The sequence below is a fragment of the Fukomys damarensis genome, unplaced genomic scaffold (genome assembly GCF_012274545.1).
Source record: "Fukomys damarensis isolate Sample0158 unplaced genomic scaffold, DMR_v1.0_HiC HiC_scaffold_17, whole genome shotgun sequence".
NCBI classification, from domain to species: Eukaryota; Metazoa; Chordata; class Mammalia; order Rodentia; family Bathyergidae; genus Fukomys; species Fukomys damarensis.
The window spans coordinates 79,920,195-79,940,124 of record NW_022900929.1 but is presented as its reverse complement, the minus strand read 5'-3'; the positions used below and the strand labels follow the sequence as shown (position 1 = coordinate 79,940,124).

Below are 19,930 nucleotides of genomic sequence, written 5' to 3'. Positions count from 1 at the left end.
TTTTCTTTTTTGGTACCAGGAATTGAACTCAAGGCATCGTGCTTGCCAGGCAGGCGCTGTGCTGCTGAGCTACATCCCCAGCCCTACATGTATTCTCTTTAGTTGAAGAACCACTCAGTGAATTTTAAGTACATGAAATCACTAGTTTTGAATGTGTTTTAAAATACATCTAGGGTGAGGGATTTAGCTCAGTGGTTCTCCCGTCTGCCTCGCAATCACAAAGACCTGAGTTTGATTCCCGGTACAAAAAAAAATCTATCTACCTAAGTTTATAATAATAAAACTACCATTCCCGTCAGTACTGGGGATTGAACTCGGGGCCTTGCACTCATGAGGTAGGTGGTGGAACCACTAAGCCAAATCCCCAGCCCATTTTACTAAATTTTTAAATGAAGGGCCAGGCAGTTAGCTCAGCGGCACCACACCTGCCTTTCAAGTGCAAGGTCCTAAATTTGATTCCTGGTACTGGAAAAAAGAAAAGAAAAAATCCTAAATTTTTAAATGAAACCACCTATTTAAGCATTGAGTAAGAACACTTCCTTTTTATTAGTAACAAAGAGCCTATCTTTGCAGCACACACATGTGGGTAGGCTGAGATACCACGATGGGTAGATGCTGTATTATCAAGTTGCAAAGCACACACAACATCTGATACATTTTTTTCATTGTCACCTATACAGTCCATGTTGGAGCATCTTGCAATTGAGTTATGAAAAATAAGTTGGAGTCCCATAATCATGTTAAAAGTTTGTGATCTTGTGGGGCTGCATGTGGCCCGTGGTCTGCAGGGTGGATCTGCGTGATGGCTCACCTGTCAAGTTTCCCACTTAAAATCTTTCAGCAGCTCCTCACTGCTAAGGATGAAGACTGGCCAGGTGCTTCCACCTGTCTCTGGTTTCATCGGGCACATTTTCTCCCTCAGCCTTGACCCCTCCTCTTGACCGATCCCTTCCTCCACAGAAACTTTTCAGCCACTCTCTCTCTCTGCTTGGAGAGCTCTTTCCCACCCCTTTCACCAAGTGGCACCTTCCACCCTTTCAGATCTCATTTCCATTTCTCAAGGCAGCCGTCACCTGGCCCTGGTAGAGTGTACACCACTCTCATGGACTCGTAATCCAGCGTCCTTCTTTTTGGTATCTTACATTTTAGGGGGGAAATCATTTCCCCAGTGGACTGTGAACTCTAGGTGTGCAATGACTAGGTCTTTTTTGTTTGTTTGTTTGTGAGCATGTAATGGACATTCAGCGAATATTTTTTGACTTTCAGAATGAATTAATGAATGTACCCTATGAGATATACAAATATATCTTTGAAGAGTCAAAATTTTAAAATGAACCCTAAAAGATACGGCAAAGTGCTACCTAGACAAGGATTAGATGGCAGTTGTGATTGTCATTGATTAGATTTGAGTGATCTCAGCATTTTAACAAAGAAATTGCTGAGTTTTATTTGTTACCTCTTTGTTAACATTTCCAGGAAGGTCGCCTTTGATCAACCTGGCCATAGGAAATAACCTGTTCTGTCTTGACAGCCCAAGCACGAACCTCTCAGCATCTTCTGTGACCTCATGGGTGTGGACTATGAGGAGATGTGCCACTGGCTTTGCCATCGGAAGCTAGCCACTGCTGCGGAGACGTATATCAAGCCCATCTCCAAGCTGCAGGCCACAAATGCCCGAGATGCACTGGCCAAGCACATCTATGCCAAGCTCTTCAACTGGATTGTAGATCATGTCAATCAGGCTCTGCATTCTGCTGTCAAGCAGCACTCTTTCATTGGTGTGCTGGACATCTATGGGTAAATATATTTTGTCTGTCTTAGTGGTTACCAGCAGCATTAGGGCCTCATACAAGTATTAGTATTGTTTAATTTTGTGAGGGACAATTCAGGAATACTTCGATGATGGTGATATAATTGCTTGTTGCTTAATTTAAAACCAAATATATCTCAAGTATAGAGCTAATTCACTAAGCTAATTGGTAGAATTAGTTGCTTTTCAAATTCTTATTTGGTGAGTTATCACTGAATTTCTAGAAATCTAATTCTGCTTGCCAGTTTGCCTTCCCTGGGTGCTCTTCTTTAATTGTAAAGCCTTCCGTATATCATGTTTGTTTGATCCTCATTTTTGGTTCTCTGCTTCAGTTTCCTAAGAACTCATGATATCTTTCTTTATATTTCCTTGCATGTGTATATAATCCTGTGAGTCTGAAAACTGAGAAGAGTAATAGTTTAAAGTATTGTTCCCCACTTCAGGATGAAATAAACCCCAAAACTTTTAAGAGTCAAATAATGAAAAAGGAAAAATCCTGAACAGCAAAACTCAAAGTGTCCAACATCTCTGTATGCTGGGGCCTTTTTTTTATAAAAACTACTTCTTGGCCGATTATAGTGTTTTTGACGTAGAAACCTTTACCCTATTTCTTTCTTCCTAATGTGCACATTTTAAATTTAAAAAAATATGTATATATATATATATTTGTTTCTTTTCTCTCCTCACTTTATTTTTGGTATTGCAGATTTGAAACATTTGAAATAAATAGTTTTGAACAATTTTGCATAAATTATGCAAATGAAAAACTACAGCAACAGTTCAACATGGTAAGAGTTTTCTTCCTTGAATAATGTTCTGCTGTAACTTATTCTCTCCAATTCCTACTCTTTGTTTAAAGCGTAGTCCCTGAACTGAAGCCCTGTAATACAATTACTGTATGAGGTTTAGAATAGCTAAAGTGCTAAGGAATTGATGATTAATAAATGATGCAACATTAGATGCAATGCTTGATGGTCCAGGTGGAGTTCAAGGCCATCCCTCATCTGAGAATAATGAGAATTCGGGGCAAATGAGTTGAGTGGCTAAACTGTGTTAGGTGGTAACATGGGCAGAATGAAGCTGCGAGCTCAGGGTTCGCTTTAGTGTGTCGGTCTGGAACAGACTGGCTGGGGTGTTACAACCACCTGAACCCTCACTTGCTGGGTAAGCAAATAGCCAAGCTAAACATCAGAACCTTACATTCTTTCTTCCACTAGTCTACCATTTACTGTGCCAGTAGCAGTGGGAGTTATTTTGAGCAAAAATACCTAAGATAATTAAGAATTTAGCCTCTAGGGAGTGATATGGCATTGGGAAGGAAAGGGACTAAAGTTATAAAAACATTGTGAAGCATTTGATTTTTTGAGGGGGTACCGGGAGTCAAACTCGGGACCTTGAGCTTTCAAGGCAGGTGGCAGAATCACTGAGCTAAGTCCCCAGCCCTGAAGCATTTGATTTTTTAAAAATTGCACATACTTTATAAAAATTTGAGTCATATTTAGAAAGTAAACTGCTTAGCACAGCGAAGTGATGTAGAGGCGATCTTAGAAACCTTAGGCTTACCTTACCGGGGATTTAGCTCAGCGGTTCCACCACCTCCTTCACATGCGCAAGGTCCCCTAGTTCAAGCCCCAGTACGAAAAAAAAAAAAAAAATCTTAGGCTTGTGGCTATTTCTATAGTCATATGATTGGTGTATTTTTCACCTCTACATAAAGAATATTAATAAAAACCTATCAGAAGCCAAACTGAGTGCTCTCGTTTCTCAAGGTGTTTCTGAATTTGTTAATATTTTAATCACTGGCATCCTAAAATGACTGGAAATCTAATGAACCAGTGCTAGCGGCATTAGGTTCTGGCCAGTTTGCCGCTTTCTCTGGAGCCTCGTGTCTCTGTGTAATGTTTCTGCTTTCTGTCTCCATCTCCCTGTTCTCCTTCTCTCTCTTCATACACCTCCCCATACAGCATCTCAGCTTCTCTCTGCACAATAGCTTCACCCCCTCTCACTGCCAGACAGTGGACTCTTTCCTTCTGGTCTGTGTGTGTCTTTTCCACCTCTGTCTGCTTCCTTACTCACTTCAAATGGCCCATGAAGCTGACAGAGCAGTGCCCAGAATGCTCTTCTTGTCCACTTAACATGCACAGCTCCTGCTCAGCTTGGTTTCTTGCAGCCTTAGCTCTTGCTGCTGGTGGCCTAATTATTTCCTTGTTTTCTCACTCAGATAGGGGAGAGAGCAAACCTGGTTAATCCAGGTAACATTTTCATCAGAAACTGCTGACAGGAGAGTGCCCATGTCCCGCGGCTGGCTTAGTGGGCTCCCAGTACAGAGCCCAGCTGCAGAGGCTGCTCCCTGGGCTAGCACTGTAGGTGGTCCAGTTGGCATCAGGACACTGTGCTTGGCTTGCCACTTTTCAGAGGTGTTGCTGTGTTGCCCAAGGATCTCTTGCCACACTGAACCTCATGCCCACTTTCTTTAACGAGCAAGACTCCCTTGGATTTTCCCAAGTGAGATATGAAGCTGTGTATGAGAAAAAAGGCTTTATTTAAAGTCTAGAGCAGGACTTCTGATACCAGTGTGCAGATTGCATATGTTAGTGAAATTTTTAGAAAGGCAGAGCTCATTATTTTGGGAGATACTGGAACCATCAGTTAGGTCATTGTGTTAACAAATGGTGCCCGATTTGCCTTCTCATTAATCAAAAGAACAGAAGCAGTTTGCTAATTAGCCTGACCGGAATATTCATATGGGTGACCAGGTTTTTGACAAAGGCTTGTTACAGCTGGTTAGACTGCACATGCTGCGAATGAGTGGAGAAGACATGGCAGCAAGTACAGAACCAGGTGGGGAGCAGGAGGGGGATGCAGGAGAAATCTCACCTCGGTCTCACGGGGCTTGGAACGAGACAGATCTTCCTAGAACCAAAAGAGAGACAAGGAAAGTGAGAGAAAAAGACAGCCCTGGGGAATGTGTAGTGGCCATCAGCAAGGCAGAGCCGAGAAGCTTGGTGTCCGCTGTGTGGGCCAGGCCTGTGGCCTGAATCCTGAGCCAAGGGGGTGTCTGGGCCAGCTCTGCCTGTCATCAGAGCTGGGGTCACACAGCCCTCCCTCGGGAAGCCGCCCTGGCCACCCTGTGTCCCAGGGAAAGGAGCACTCTTCTCTCAGAGTTCACGTTGTTTTCCTTTGTAGGGTTATCATTGGTAATTTGCATTCTCTGTGATGATTTGATTTCTAGCTGCTTCTCCCACTTGCGCCCCTCCCCTGTGTTGTCATCCATGGGCAGTGGTCTACACACACTGATGAGAGGCAGTGGCATACGTGGTGACAGAAGCCATTGGCAAAAATGGCAGCAGTAGGGCTTGTAGCTGCTTGCAGTATTAGATGCAGAATCCAGAAAAACAAGGCATAGATTCTGTGACTGAGGAGAATAATGAAGACAGGAACAGAGGCCAGCCATCCTCTAATGCTACACATGTGTACTTCAGCACTCCTGACACCTACAAGCAGGACTTTCTTGTGCTGCAAACATGGCCTGCTTTGTCATGTAGTCTGGAGGGCATTGCTCTGTGTAACTGCTCAGGGCCCCTAAGGCACACCTGGGCTGCCTGCTGTTAGCAGGACCCACACAGTAATTTAAGAAGCTACACAAGTACATTGCAGTTTCAGAATAACTATAATCATAGAGACTGCTGCATTGCCAGCTATTTAAAGCATTTACATACCAAGATTTTCTTGTTCACCAGGAGCCCTATGTAGTGAGGCTTCACTGTGCAGTTTATATTTGCCTTTTCTGTGTGTAACTCACGCTTCTCCTATGAGATCATGGTTGCAGGATGCCAGAGGCTCTCCCAAATTACATTGGTGTTCTCTGATAGGAACATTGTTTGTTGACCAAATTATTTATGATAATCCAATAATGACTGCTTTTTTGTTGTTGTTGTTTGTTTGTTAATTTCAGCATGTCTTCAAATTGGAACAGGAGGAGTACATGAAGGAGCAGATCCCATGGACACTCATAGATTTTTATGATAATCAGCCTTGCATTAATCTTATAGAATCTAAGCTGGGCATTCTAGATTTACTGGATGAGGAATGTAAGGTATGATTTTCTGGGATGCTTAGTGGACCAGAACAGAAGTATCAAGGTCAGAGGTGGGTAGAATGTCCAGCAGAGGTTCACTTCCATTCTGAGGGGACCCTGGGCCTCAAGGGTTCTCTTCTTTTTAGCTTTTTAGAATGTCTCTTCTTTTTAGCTAGTTATAAATTATATGGGAAATTGACACTGAATTGCTACTGATTTTCCCCACTTTTGTTATGTTTGCTAACATTTAGTACTTTTTGTGCAGTGATACAGTATACTTGAAGAAGTATAAGAAAGCCAGATATGGTAGCACACATTTATAGTCCTGACTACTTGGAAGGCTGAGGCAAGAAAATCTCAAGCTCAGGTCTAGCCTTGATGTTCCCCAGGTTTAATCCCCAGTACTACACAAAGAGAAGAAAAAAGAACAAAAGAGAAAGACATGCATGAAATTGTTTTAAGTAGCCGTACTTTTTAACTTTGCCAGTTATTCTTCTTTGTTATTGGCATAGAATGACAGGGATGCAGTTTTAGCTTTTTAAAATTTTATTTATTTATTTATTTATTGGTTTTTGAGACAGGGTCTTACCATGTAGACCTGGAACTCACTATGTAGCCCACGCTGGTCTCGAACTCACAGTGATCCTCCTGCCTCAGCCTCCCGTGTGCTGGGATTACAGGTGTGCGCCACCACGCCCAGCAGTTTTAGCTTTGATATTTGAAGATGCAACATGTTGGGGAAAATATTGGATCCCAACTTTTTACTAACTAATTTTAGGCACATAACCCGCCCATTTCCTTAATTTTTCTTTAATTTATATGCACTAAGTTACAACTTACCACAGGTCTATCCTTCTAAGCATCCAGACTTCGCCAATATTAAAATGCATGCAATTGGAGCCAGGGATTTAGCTCAGTGGTTCTGCTGCCTGCCTTGCAAGCATAAAGTCCTGAGTTCGATCCCCAGTACCTCCCCCGGCCCCGCAAAATGCATGTAATGAAAAGGTGCTCACCTCCCTTGAGGTTTTTTAAAAATGCAAATCAAAAGTGACATCCCATTATTTATCAAGTGCACAGATTTAAACCCCATACCTTCATTTGATAATAATGAATATGGCACATTTACTCGTGATTAAAGGTAAGAATTTATGTAACACATTTAGGAAATTTGACATCTGTCAGAACCATAAACACATACCTGTTTTTACCCAAGAATAGAACTGCTGTGATTTAACCTATGAATATACTTACAAAAGTATGCAGGATACATATGTATAAAGAAAAAGACTGTGGCAATTACAATAATAAAAAATCAGTCACAACTTTAATGGCCATAAATAAGAGAATATTATTATTAAGAAAAATTGCGAGGATTATACAGAATGAGCACCTCATGTACATGTCTTGAAAGACAAGAAGATGTAATGAAATTGGAGGAAGCAGCAAAGAGACTACCCTCCATTCTGTACTTGTCTGAATTTTAGATCTCTTACTATGTGTAAATGTTCCCTTTATTTAACAAAACTTTAAAACGTGATAGCCATGATAGTTCATTTTTAACTTGTGAGGCCTTTGTTGTTTTAAAAACAGATCAGATATTTATTTGATGCCTCCTGGTATAGGTAGAGCGAGTCACCTACAGACTGGGCTGTGTCACCCCTGCAAAGATCTGTCATGCTCTCATTAGCTGGGGTTGAGCCTGTAAGAGAGGAATGTAGAAGAAATGAATTTCTAAACTGAATATGTAAGTTGTTAGACAAAGCCAAAATAGAGTCTCTTGGCAGCTGATACACTGGAAGAGTTCCACTGTTCTGCTTGTTTTCTTTCTTTCTTTTTTATCTCCATGTAGATGCCTAAAGGTACAGATGACACTTGGGCCCAAAAATTATACAACACACATTTGAACAAATGTGCACTCTTTGAAAAACCCCGTCTATCAAACAAAGCTTTCATCATCCAGCATTTTGCTGACAAAGTAAGGAGGCTTTATATCTTTTTTCATTTTGAATACTTAAGTTATTGAGGGGGAAAACATCAATATTCAGGAAGTATTATCAGGACCGCCATCACCCCCACCTACCACCATCATGGTCACCACTGATGCCTGCGTTGTCCAAGACCCTGTAGGAGACACAGTCTTCAGAATTGGCGTCTTGGTTTTCTCTTTCTTTACCTTATATTTCAGTAATAATGTATATGAAATAGTATGGGTCTGTAATCTTCTGTCTGTAACTCTGAAGTCCAAGTCTTTTCATGACTCATTTAGCAGCTAAACCTTTTCTCTGCCACCCCCCCATTGAATTCAGGACCTTGTGCTTCCAGGCAGGCACAACACCCCTAATCTATATCCCCTGCCCTTCTGGTTCGAATTAATATGAAATTAATATGAGAACTGATTAGAGAACTGTTAGACTCTTGTGAAGTACTTTTTTTTTTTTTTGGTACCTGGGATCGAACTTGGGTCTTTGTGCTTGCAAAGCAGGCACTGGAACCACTGAGCTAAATCCATGGCCCTCTGCTGGAGTATTAAGTGGCGCCCTAATCTCTAAATCCTTGAGCATTTCTGAGTTCTAAAGCACAGCTGACCCTCAGGGTTTCGGAGTGGTGACTGTAGATGTGTGTCACCTTCTGTACCGACTGGTCTTTACTAGCAAGCCATTATGACACGCTATGTCATGCGTTCTGTGGTCTGCTTTGTTGTGGGGTAGGCTTTGAGGTAAGCCCCCTGGGGTTCCCCTTCAGGGACTGGGGACTCCCTTGAGTCTGCCTTCATCCTGCTGGGAATCTTGGAAGGACCATAAGACCACGTGTTTGTAGTATAGGGTGCAGAGCTCCTTGAGTGGCAGATGGCTGAAGTAGCTGGGGTTTTGGGAATAGTCCCTCCTTAAGAAGTCCTACTTTTACCAAGTCTCATTTCCTCATTTCTGCAGCTTCTTCCTCTGTCCAGTATTAGCTTTCACCTGTCCCTCATTAGCCGGCCATTTGTTCGAGCTGGTCCTCTCCCATGTTGCTCTCTTCTGCTGCTGGGTGGTGGCCTGGAATAGATGGGAGCTGTCTTTGGCAATACAGGCAAGAGGATCAGCTTTTTGGGAGTCTCCTTAGCAGTGATCAAGAGGCTCATTAGACTGTAGTTAACCAGCAGCACTACCACTCTTCCCTCGCAAATGATACTTGGAGAGTTTTACTGAGGGGTTAGCATAGTGCTTTCCAGTAACGAGTGACCTGTGTTACAGCTGGTTAGACTGCACATGCTGTGAACGAGCGAGGGGACATCACAGTAAGTACAGAGTCAAGTGGGGAGCAGGAGGGGGATGCACCAGAAATCTCACCAGTGTCTCTCAGGGCTGATACCTTAGAAATGACTGACAATAGCATTTTGCTGAGAGCTAGTCGTGCAGGCTGAGCTGTATGGTACTATCTATCAAACGTTTTTCAGTGTATTTCTCTTGTGTGTGTGTGTGTGTGTTTTCAGGTGGAATATCAGTGCGAAGGCTTTCTTGAAAAGAATAAAGACACCGTTTTTGAAGAACAAATTCAAGTTCTTAAGTCAAGCAAGGTAACCAAGGATAGACTTAATTAGGATGTATTCCATAAAATATTAATTACTCTGCCATTAGCTTTTTAACAATCAATTTTTATAGTTTGTAATTTATCAAATACATAATGTTGCGCGTCAGGTTCTGTTCTCAGTGCCTTGCACATATAAGCACATCTGAGCCTTCCGGGGAGGGCACTGTTACACTCGTTTTACATAGCAGCACCTGGAGCACAGTTGCTTTGGGGCTAGAGAGTTTCCAGGCAAGGGAACACCTGTGCTGCCGTGCTCAGTCTGCTCTCAGCCAGCCCCCTTTCGGCCCTGTGTGCAGGTCTCCCCTACAAGGTGTTTCTGAGCTCTCTTGCCTTGGTGCAGGGAGTGGAGAGGATCTCTGCCCTGTGCTGAAGGGTTCACTAGGAGCCACCTCCTTCACTCTAGTCCAGATGTAGCTGGTCTGAACCATTGTCGTTCAGGCTAGGTGTGGCAGTGGGAGCCCTGATTCACCTACAGAAACAAATCAGGAGGCCCGTTCCTTTGTTAAATAATCAAAAATTCATTAGAAAAGCAAAGAACTCCATATAAATTCTTACAGATGACTGACTGGCATGCTTTGTTTTTGTAGTTTATTCTAAGAGAACCCTTTTAATTTCAGTGGAATAGACTGTGAACATCCTGACTCTTGTTTTTGGAAGAAAAACTTTGACTTTCAATTATTTTGATGCCATAAAGGTCAATAAAGACCAAATCCCAGCTTTAATTGTCAGAAAGTAATGTGTGATGGTGTCCCGTGTTTTCTTTACACTAACAGGTACTGGGCTCTGATGCTTTATATCTTTCAAGATTAATGTTCTCAGTGCCTGTCTTCAGGTATTACTCAGTTGAACATCTTAATCACTTTGACTTACGGATAGTAACATAAACCATGACGGTCTTATTAATATTTGCCAGAATAACCAAGTTTCAACAGACCAGAGGTTCCCGTCCCTGAGGCACCCATAGCCAGTCGAGTCTTTGTTATGCCTTTGTTTTCTGTATGGCTGGTTGGGCTGTCCCTCAGCAGCAGCAGCATGCAGCTGAGTATTCTGATGAGCCACTCAAGGTCTCTGCCCCTTGCTGTGGGGACAGTGTGTGATTTACCGAACACAGCTTCAAGTCTCCCTTGTTCCCAGGCTTTGCAGAAAGCCAGCCCAGGGGCATGAACTTTATAATTTTTCTGTCTCCAGTTAGGAGCAAGTATAATACAATGTTAATTTGTTCTCTTGGAAGTACCAGTTGATTCATATTTGTGTTTCGTGTTACGATTCTTGTAGTACAGTGTGAAGTGAGTCTGTGTCTGTCTTTGACATGTTTTGTTTGAAGTAGTATTTAGGTAGCCAAGTGGACACCTCACCTAGGAGGTCAGAGGTAAAAGGTAGCAGGCGAGAGGGAAGGTCAGAGCAGACGGTGGAAACTTGGTAGACATTAAAACTTGATGGTGTTTAAGCCTGAGCCTGGATGAGGGTCCCCATAGAAGAGCATCTGGATAAAGCAGGAGTAGAACTGAGACGAGGGTCTGCAGGATCCCTATGGCAGTGTTCAGAGGCTGGCAGAGGAGTGGCCAGAGCAAGGTCTGAGGAAAACAGTTTGTCAGGAAGCAGGAACATTGCCTCAAGAAAAAATTATATAGCAATTTCTGATTCAGGAATTTAAGATGTATGTTTTGTTTTTGTTTTTGCAGTACTGGGGAGTGAACCCAGGACCTTCTCACTGAGCTATGTCCCCCAGCCCTTATATTTTGAGAAGAGTCTTACCAAGTCACTGAGTTGCTCTGGCTGGGCTCCAACTTACTTGCCTCAGCCTCCTTCAGTGTTGAGATTACAGGCATATGCCCTCGCATCTGACTCACTTATTTATTTTTTAAAGAAAAATCACAGAATTTTACATTTATGATCTCTGTGAAGAGTAAGTGCCCCCCCATACATATGTACAGTGAACTCTGGAAACTAAGCTGTTTACTGGTAGTTATGAAGTTGAATTTTAATACCTACCAGTGAGTGTGATGTGGCAGCCCAACACTTAAATGTTTTCACACTGAGAGAGAGAGGAAAACAAAGTGTAGGTGAGTGCTAACGTCAAGCATGCCATTCATTTGGGGGTGACGGTGTACAGGAGATCCTGAGTACTCAGCCTGCCTTTGGGTAGCCCAGCAGCTAGTCCAGGGCTGAGTGTCCACGTCAGATGCCTAGGCCTTTGCTCTCTTCGTCCTCAGTGTTATAACACAGGGCAATGTTAAAACATCCTTCTTTAAAACCTGCAAGGCCAGAATTTACTTTCTTTTTCTTTGTTTTGAATATGGAATGTAATTTATCGGATCCTGTATTGAAAGTGAAAACCAGTGGCTGTATGGATACAGGAGTCGCAGGTGGGAATGTTGCATGTGTGATGAAATGTTACACTTGCTTGTGGGCTCCCTGCTGCTGCCCATCAGGGAAGGAGAGCATGCATGGTACCAGCCAGCCACCACCAGCTCAAGAAAACACCAAGCTGGGTTCAGAGTCATTTCTACCAAATGCTTATCACTTTCATACCATCATAAAGTAAAAGAAAAAAAAAAGTCAAACTTTAATAAGTCAAAGATCATCATTTTTTCTTTGAGATGAAAATTGATTCTTAGTAATTGAAAGGAAAGTATGTTTGGGCATATGCTTGTTTGTTTGCTTGTTTGAGACAGTCTTGCTATGTAGTTCATGCGGCCTTTGATTTTATTTTGTAGCCCAGGGTGACCTTGAACTCTCAGCAGTCCTCCTGCTTCAGCCTCCTAAGTGCTAGAATTACAGGCATGTGCCACCGCCTGACATATTTTTAGTTCCTTAAAGCAAGGAATACATTGGCGTTTGTTCAGTGAACAACCATTGTTATGTTACACGTATCATGAATTACTTCCTAAAGTACATTATGATTCATATACACAGTAATCACCAGTGGAGTCAGTGAAATGAAGTCTCGGTGAAGGACACCCTGCCCTCTTCTGTGGTGCTGTGGCTAGAACCCAGCGCCTTGCACAGGCTCTCTGCTGCTGGGCTGCATCCCCTCCCTCAGTGAAAGAGCTCCTGTAAGAAGAATGTTTTTCCTGGAAAGATTTTGAGATTATTAGATAAATAACTGGAAATTGCAAGTAAAACTTCACTAATACAAAGGATTGATTTATTTTTGCTTCTGCAGTGCTGGGCCTTGGACCCAGAGCCTTTACATGAAGTTAGATCCCCAGCCTTTTTATTTTTAATTCTGAGACAACGTCTTGCTAAGTTGCCCTGGCTGTGCCTGATTGATTTTTATTTATGTAGAATTTGGCATTCTTACAGAGTTGTGTGGTACATCACGATACTCCCTTGGATTAGTTTGAATTCTATTTTAGTCAGTCAAATTTCTCCCAGCAGTATTGGCTAATACCATCCACCAACCTAAATACTAGATGTCTTGATGGTCTTTTATAGCATGATAGAACCAAAAATTGGTTACAGGTACTATGTTAAAGTTCTAAATCCCTTGAAAACAAAACAAACTTACAGGATAAGATGAACTTTTTGGTTTTTGTTTTTACTTTTTTCTACAATGCAGATTATTTTCTTAAAAATTACTAATTCATGATCATTTTTAGTCTCATAACATCGAGGACTTGTCCCACCTGACACCCTGTTGCTAAGTTTCCAGTGACGTGTTTGAGCTCCTGCGGAGCACTTGCATCAGTCCGGGTGTGGTATTTTTGTTTCCTCCAGACATGGTTGTAGAATTGCTGAGTTTTCCTGCCATGTTTGTGCGGTGTTTGTCTTCTCTTTCTCTCATGTTTTTGGCTCCTAAATCAGACGCTGGGATGTGTGGGGTACCTTGAGGAATGGAGTCGCTCTTGAGAGTCCCCACCCTTTCTCTCTGATGAGGGTTTACTTTTGAGCGTGAGTTCAGTGTTAACTTCCTTTGCTGTCCCCAATGCAGTTTAAGATGCTACCAGAACTCTTTCAGGATGATGAGAAGGCCATCAGCCCGACCTCGGCCATGTCCTCAGGGCGCACACCGCTCAGCCGTGCTCCTTCAAAGCCCACCAAGGGCAGGCCAGGCCAGATGGCCAAAGAGCACAAGAAGACGGTGGGGCACCAGGTGAGTGAGGCTCACGGGTCTCCGGGAGAGGAGTGGGATCCTTCTCTCCACTGCTCTGGACCTCCCAGAAACAGTTTTCGCCACAGCCTGGTTCTTCCCCGCATCTTCTCTCTCTCCACCCACTGCTTCCTTGTTTTATTCTCTGGCTATTCTGTCTCTGATTCTGCAGAGCACCAGTCAGCTCCTGTGAGAAGCCAGGTGTGAGATGAGGCCTGGGGTGAACTCTCCTTGAGACATGGGGAAGGGGGTAGCAAGCCATTGCCCCCCGCAGGCTGTTCGCTAGCAAGCTGGCCTCAACCAGTTTTAAGGAGCGAACAACTACAGCTGAAGTCTAACTTAAGGAAATACACATTCGCGTAGTCTACAAATTACGTGATTGCTTGTTTCTTTTTTTCTTTTCTTTTCTTAAATAATGCCATAACAGAGTTTATTTGAAAAAGTAAAAGTGAAGAGTGAGGCTCTGCAGAGCAAACTTGGACCAAGGAAGAGAGGGAAAAGCAAGATCAAAGTACATCCTAGAGGATACAGGGCAGGCTACTGTGAGAAAAGCCACAACAGCAAGTTCTTTGTGAAATGCTTGTCCTTCTCACATAGCGGGAATAGATGCAGCTCACAGCATGGTAGATGTCAGATACTTTGAGTTCACGTTCCCGAAGTCGAAAATGAATCCCAAGAAACAATGGACGTTAAGAGTGGGAAAACGTACTGGGGAATAGGAATTGGAGTAAGAATCGCTCCTGAGAGAAGGGGGGGTCCTCAATGGGTTGCCCTTGCTTGTTTCTTCTTTGTGCAGGTCTGATAAAAGTGAGGAGCACTTCGTTCACCAGAGGCAGAGTCCCCTGGCCCTTCTCTTCCAAATTACCTTTGCTCTTTGAGCACCCCCTCAGGCCAACCTCCTCCAAGCACTTTCAGTGCTTCATTCAGTGCAGAAACAAGCCCTCTCCCCTTCCATGTCTCCTGCCTATGGGAGCGTGCTCAGCCCTGGAACGGAGTGGGGGTGTTGGGAGGAGACTGCGCCGTGCAGACGGGCAGCCCCGCCCCTCCTAGTAGCCTCATTCTCCACTCGTTCCTTTAAGGCGTCTGCTGCCTTTTGCAGGTCTAACAGCAGATTCCCACCTCACCTGATCAGATGGCCTGAATGTTCCTAAAGCAGCTGTACTGTGAGTCACTTGTGACAGCTCACACCAGGAAGCCACAGAAACCCTAAGCACCCTGAGTCAGAGACCAGCCTGGGACATAGAGCGAGTTGAAGGTCAGGGGAGGAGGGGAAAGGGGAGGGATGCAGGGCAAGTGTGTCAAAGGCAGAGCTCAGTCACAGCTTGGTGAAAGCCCTGGCATCCTCCTTCAGTAGCAGCTCTGCTGTAGATGGATCAGGTTCATAAGGTCATTTCCACTTGTGTCACAGGAGGAGAGTTAAATGACTTTGCCCTATCTTTGACTTTCTTCTGGCTAATTTATATGTAATTGTCAACTGTAGAACGTTGGAAATTGTGCCTCTTATCCAACCGTACTCCTGTACCCAATGACCATTTTCTCTGTTCTTTCCTCCCTCATATATTATTTTTCTTTCCCTTTCTCTCCCCCCTCCCTCTCTCTGTCTCTCCCTCCCTTCCTTCTTTCCTTCATTCCTTTCTTTCTTTCTTTCCTTTTTTCTTCCATGCCCCTTTCTGTCCTTTTCCACACAGTTCCGAAACTCCCTTCACCTGCTCATGGAGACCCTCAATGCCACTACTCCTCATTACGTGCGTTGTATCAAGCCAAACGACTTCAAGTTTCCGTTCACGTAAGTCCTCTATTGAAGGAAAAGTGCTCATATCCAAAGCATTGCCAAATCCACGGAAGGGGAAAATATTTGGGTAAATATTCGTGCCTTGCTAAGGAAAACTACTAATTAAAAGTTTGGGTTCCTTCTTGAGAATGTGACAACAGATCAGCAGTTAGCCTTCTGAGACTTCAAAAGTTGAGACCTTAGCCAAGCATATCTGGTTCTGTTTTCTGTTTTGAGACTGCCTTAGTTCAAGGTCTTTTAATTTGGACACAGTTAACACAAGAGCTGACTGGGATAGAGCTGCTTTGGCAGAGGTTTGTTCAGACCATCAGAGAATGACTACCAATAACATCTTCAAATACCATCTGAGAGGAGAGTGGATCTTTCTGGGGGTCCCTCCCCCAAGCAGAACTATTTCTCTTAATTTAAAAATTAATACATTGAATTAAACTAATTAATACATTACAAGCTAGTGACACATACCTGTAGTCCCAGCACTTGGGAGTCTGAGGCAGGATCAACATAAGTTCGAGGCCAGCCTGGGCTACATAGTGAGTTCAAGGCCAGCCTGGACTATATAGCAAGACCTTATCTCAGAAACCAAACCAAAACAAAATTAATATATTGCATTGTGAAAATAACTTAGGAAATGTAGACTAGAATAAAAATAAATGAAGAAGTGTCTGATATAGCCAGAAAGGTAGATAACTGGTATTAACTGGCGCAGAACCTTCTTGACTAACCAACACCTCTTCCCCTGCTCTCCTCTTGTGTGTGTGTGTGTGTGTGTGTGTGTGTGTGTGTGTGTGTTGGAGAGAGTGGTTGACAGGGTGAGGGGGGAACTATCAAAAGCAAGGATCTCATGCTGTAATTGCTGTTTTATCTCTGCTTTTAAGTTAATAGATGTGGATACTTCCTATATTAGTAAATAAAAATCCATATCCTCATTGTCATTGCTGCAGAATATCCTGTAGTATAGCTATACCAACATTTGTTTAAATTTTTCCCTGGTGATGATTAGGTTGTTCTAGTGGTGCTAAAATAAAAATCTTTAGCCAAACATTTTTGTACATTTGTCAGGTTATTTCCTTAATGTGTTTCTAGAAGTAGAATTTGTGCTTCCAAGACTAGGCACACGATTTGATCCTGTCACATTCTGTCCATGTATTGAAATACCACGCTGCACCCCATAAATACAGACAAATGTTGTGTGCCGGTTTAGAATTTAGAGACCGTGCGTAGGTACTCAAGGTTGCGATGACTCCCACTCCACACATTCACATACCACCCTACCTCCTGACAGTCCTCCTCTCTGGGAGAGTCTGCCTTGGACTGGATGCCAGTTCTCATGGACAGCAGTCCTGTCCCTGTCCTTGTCCCCAAGAAGCCTTCTCTGGAGGAAGCAGCAAGTTACCACCCCCTGAGCCTAGTCCTTGACAGCACAGGAGAAGATGTGGTCAGATTGCTCAGAGCTTAACTGTGGGAGTAGCCTGGGTGATCATCTGGCTGGAGGGAGAACCTTCTAATTCCTCTTTTAGTGTTATTTTAAGAGCCATTTGCCTAGAGTGAAATAAATATAAAGTATAAGACAATATGAAAGTATTTTCATTGATGTGGATGTTCTTAAGCTTCAGTGTATACATACTAAGTCGCTTTCAGCACACAAGTCATTTTTAAAAGTAACTGAACGGAGCATATTTAATCTGTCCCTCCTGTTGGAGAAGTCTCCAGCAGGCCAGTCTTTATTCCAGAGGCCTGGCTATAGTAAGCTAATGACTTCAGAGAACTTGGAGTCAGGCCAGCCCCTGCCATAAGTCTGGGCAAAGTGCAGAGACTGTCACGGCTGTTTGTTTTAGAGTGCTTAGTGGACTTTCTTAGGAGCTGTAGTGTGTGAACCACAGGAATGTTTACAGCTCTGTTGTTACTGTTAATAGTCTTCTCCCACTCTCATGGAGTTTGCCAGTTTGATCACACTTCAGATGTGGAATGCCTTCTTCTCTTTAAGTTGTCCACTTGGTTCTTCACAAAAGAATGTAAATCTTGCCTGAGAAAAGTGGATGTCCACAGCCTGATGGCTCGTTTTCACTTGTAGGTTTGATGAGAAGAGAGCGGTGCAGCAGCTGAGGGCGTGTGGGGTCCTGGAAACCATCCGGATCAGTGCAGCAGGGTTCCCCTCACGGTGAGCCTAGCCTTCTTCCAGCGGAAGGCGGTGTCCTAAGAGACAGGCTCCAGTTCTTTAAGGCAGTGTGATTTTCTTTCTACAGGTGGACTTACCAAGAATTTTTCAGCCGCTACCGTGTCCTAATGAAACAAAAAGATGTGCTGGGTGACCGGAAGCAAACATGCAAGAATGTGTTAGAGAAACTGATATTGGTGAGAAAGATTTTCACTTCCTTTATGTGAACAGATACAGTTCTGACCTGCAAAAGCCCCAGAGACTTGCATTTAACTTATCGCTAACCCAGATGACTTGAGGGTGGCTGGGTGGAGAGGCTCACTGTGTTCACAGTGCTGGGGCCTGTGAGGGAGCAGCAGACTCACAGCATTACTTACTGTGTGTGCAAGATGGCAGGCTGGAGGCTATGGAATCAAGAAGTAAGTACACATAGAGTACCTTGGCAAGTGATGTGTGTGAAAGAGAAGTAACTTAGTGTTCATGTTGATTGGTGAATAAGCAAGGCAAGAAACCAGAGCAAGTCAAAGTCGCATCCATCTAGAGGAGGAGGAACAACTTCGTGAGAGATAGGTTTTGAGTCAGGCCTTCAAGAATGGGTGTGAGTATAGAAAAGTGGAAGAAAAATATTCTAAAACCAGGGTGTGAAGATACAGGAAAGCACAAGATTTGCTAAGGAAAAACAAACAAAAAACAGCAAAGTAGCTTTTTGCAGTGTAAGGTGTGCTCAGGGGAGTAGAGAAGTGTCTAGGAAGGACAGGTTGGTGCTCTAGCCATGCATGCTGTTGTGCAGCAGCATTATCCAGAGGCCTTGCCAGGCACAGCTTGCTGAGCTTCTGATTCAGAGTCTGAGATGGGCCCAGAAATCCTCATTTTTCACGAGAGTCACTGATCTCTGTCTTCGAGAATTTAAGCGTCCTAAAGCTTTTTAAAAGACACTTTTGTTTGACAGCAGTCCAGATGGATTATTTCAAGGTACTTAATCAGAATTACTGACTATTGGACTAAATATAATTTCTATTCTATGATAATAGTATTTTTTTCTTTGAAAGATCTAAAGCTTCTTTCTTAGTGGTGCTTTACAAAATCTAGTGCCTAGATGCTTCTGCTGGCCTTCCCCGACCACCCAGGCCTGGCTCAGGTGAGGGGGAGAAGCCTGCAGGCTAAGACTGCCCCACAGCTGAGGCCGGCTGGATGAGGGACCACTTCCTATGCAGAGCCCCTTTGTTAACGGCACTGAATACATTTAGATCTTTTTAGACACTCATAGAAGTTTCTGGTTATCTGATTTCGCGTTCAAGATGGGAGGTTTCTGCATACAAAGAAAAGCAGTTTTCTTTTCGCTCTGAATTTTAGATCACAGCAGTGATGATTATACCTAAATTCCACTCTTATTTAATATGAGAATGGTTAATAATTTGCATGCTTCTAATGAGATGAATCACCCAAAATAACATGTTTAATGCTGTTTACTGTTCAGCTTTGCTTAGACTTAAGTCAGTGAACAATATATATGATTATATTTTTGTGAAAAGATTTTTATAGGATTTTAAACACATTTATAAATCTTCATTTGTTTTTAGATACTGTGGAAGCCAGAAGATGACTATTTAGAAACTTAACTCTTAATATGAATACCCAGGGGTTTCTGTTTTTGCATGTTTGTTTTTAGCTTTTGTTTAAAGGCGGCATCCCTGCCTCTTCCTTCACACTGGTGTTTTTGTCCCTTCAGCCTGCTCGCGGAGCTTACAGCCGGGGTCAGTCAGAGGGAGAGCCAGCATCTCCATTTCCTTGAGATGTTTAACATACAAACAAGCCAATAGTAGCTGCCTTAACGCACAGCCAAGTTTGGGGCCTCAGATAATAATTCCAGGTAGAATAATTCTGGAAAATAACTCTTAAACTATGATTTTCCTTAAAATCCCTTCTGTGTACTCAACTTACATTAGATCAAAAGTCTGGCTCTATTAGTTAATTGTGATGTAGCCCAAATTTTAGCAAATAGATCCATCCCCTTACTGATTCTGCCTTAGATAATGTATTTTTTTCTCTTTTAACTTTCCTTTGTATGGTCTATTTCTGAGATACAAATTTTTCCTAACATAGGACAAGGACAAATACCAGTTTGGTAAGACAAAGATCTTTTTCCGTGCTGGTCAAGTGGCCTATCTAGAAAAACTGAGGGCAGACAAACTGCGGGCTGCCTGCATCCGGATCCAGAAGACGATCCGAGGGTGGCTGCTGAGGAAGAAGTACCTGCGCATGCAGAGGGCAGCCGTCACCGTGCAGCGATATGTGCGCGGCTACCAGGCACGATGGTAAGTCTCTGGCCCCGAGGTGGGGGTGGCCACCTACTTGAGAAGACAGTGTCTCTCTCCATCTTAGTTTCAAAGGGTGACATAATCAACTCACAGGATTGCTGCTGGCTCAGATCC

The 19,930-nt window shown here is 43.2% G+C and overlaps 1 protein-coding gene across 7 annotated transcripts in view; it reads left to right on the top strand.

Annotated features, from left to right (window-relative positions):
- Positions 1-19,930, top strand: part of Myo5a (myosin VA) — a 144,683-nt gene that overhangs the window by 74,916 nt on the left and 49,837 nt on the right. For all 7 annotated transcript variants that reach the window (XM_010609069.2, XM_010609073.2, XM_010609070.2 and 4 more), the window contains exons 10-19: positions 1,532-1,797; positions 2,517-2,598; positions 5,766-5,906; positions 7,738-7,863; positions 9,361-9,444; positions 13,393-13,554; positions 15,240-15,337; positions 17,415-17,501; positions 17,587-17,695; positions 19,602-19,813. In XM_010609069.2, coding sequence (XP_010607371.1) covers positions 1,532-1,797; positions 2,517-2,598; positions 5,766-5,906; positions 7,738-7,863; positions 9,361-9,444; positions 13,393-13,554; positions 15,240-15,337; positions 17,415-17,501; positions 17,587-17,695; positions 19,602-19,813 — 1,367 coding nt within the window. The remainder of the gene's footprint in view (positions 1-1,531; positions 1,798-2,516; positions 2,599-5,765; positions 5,907-7,737; positions 7,864-9,360; positions 9,445-13,392; positions 13,555-15,239; positions 15,338-17,414; positions 17,502-17,586; positions 17,696-19,601; positions 19,814-19,930) is intronic.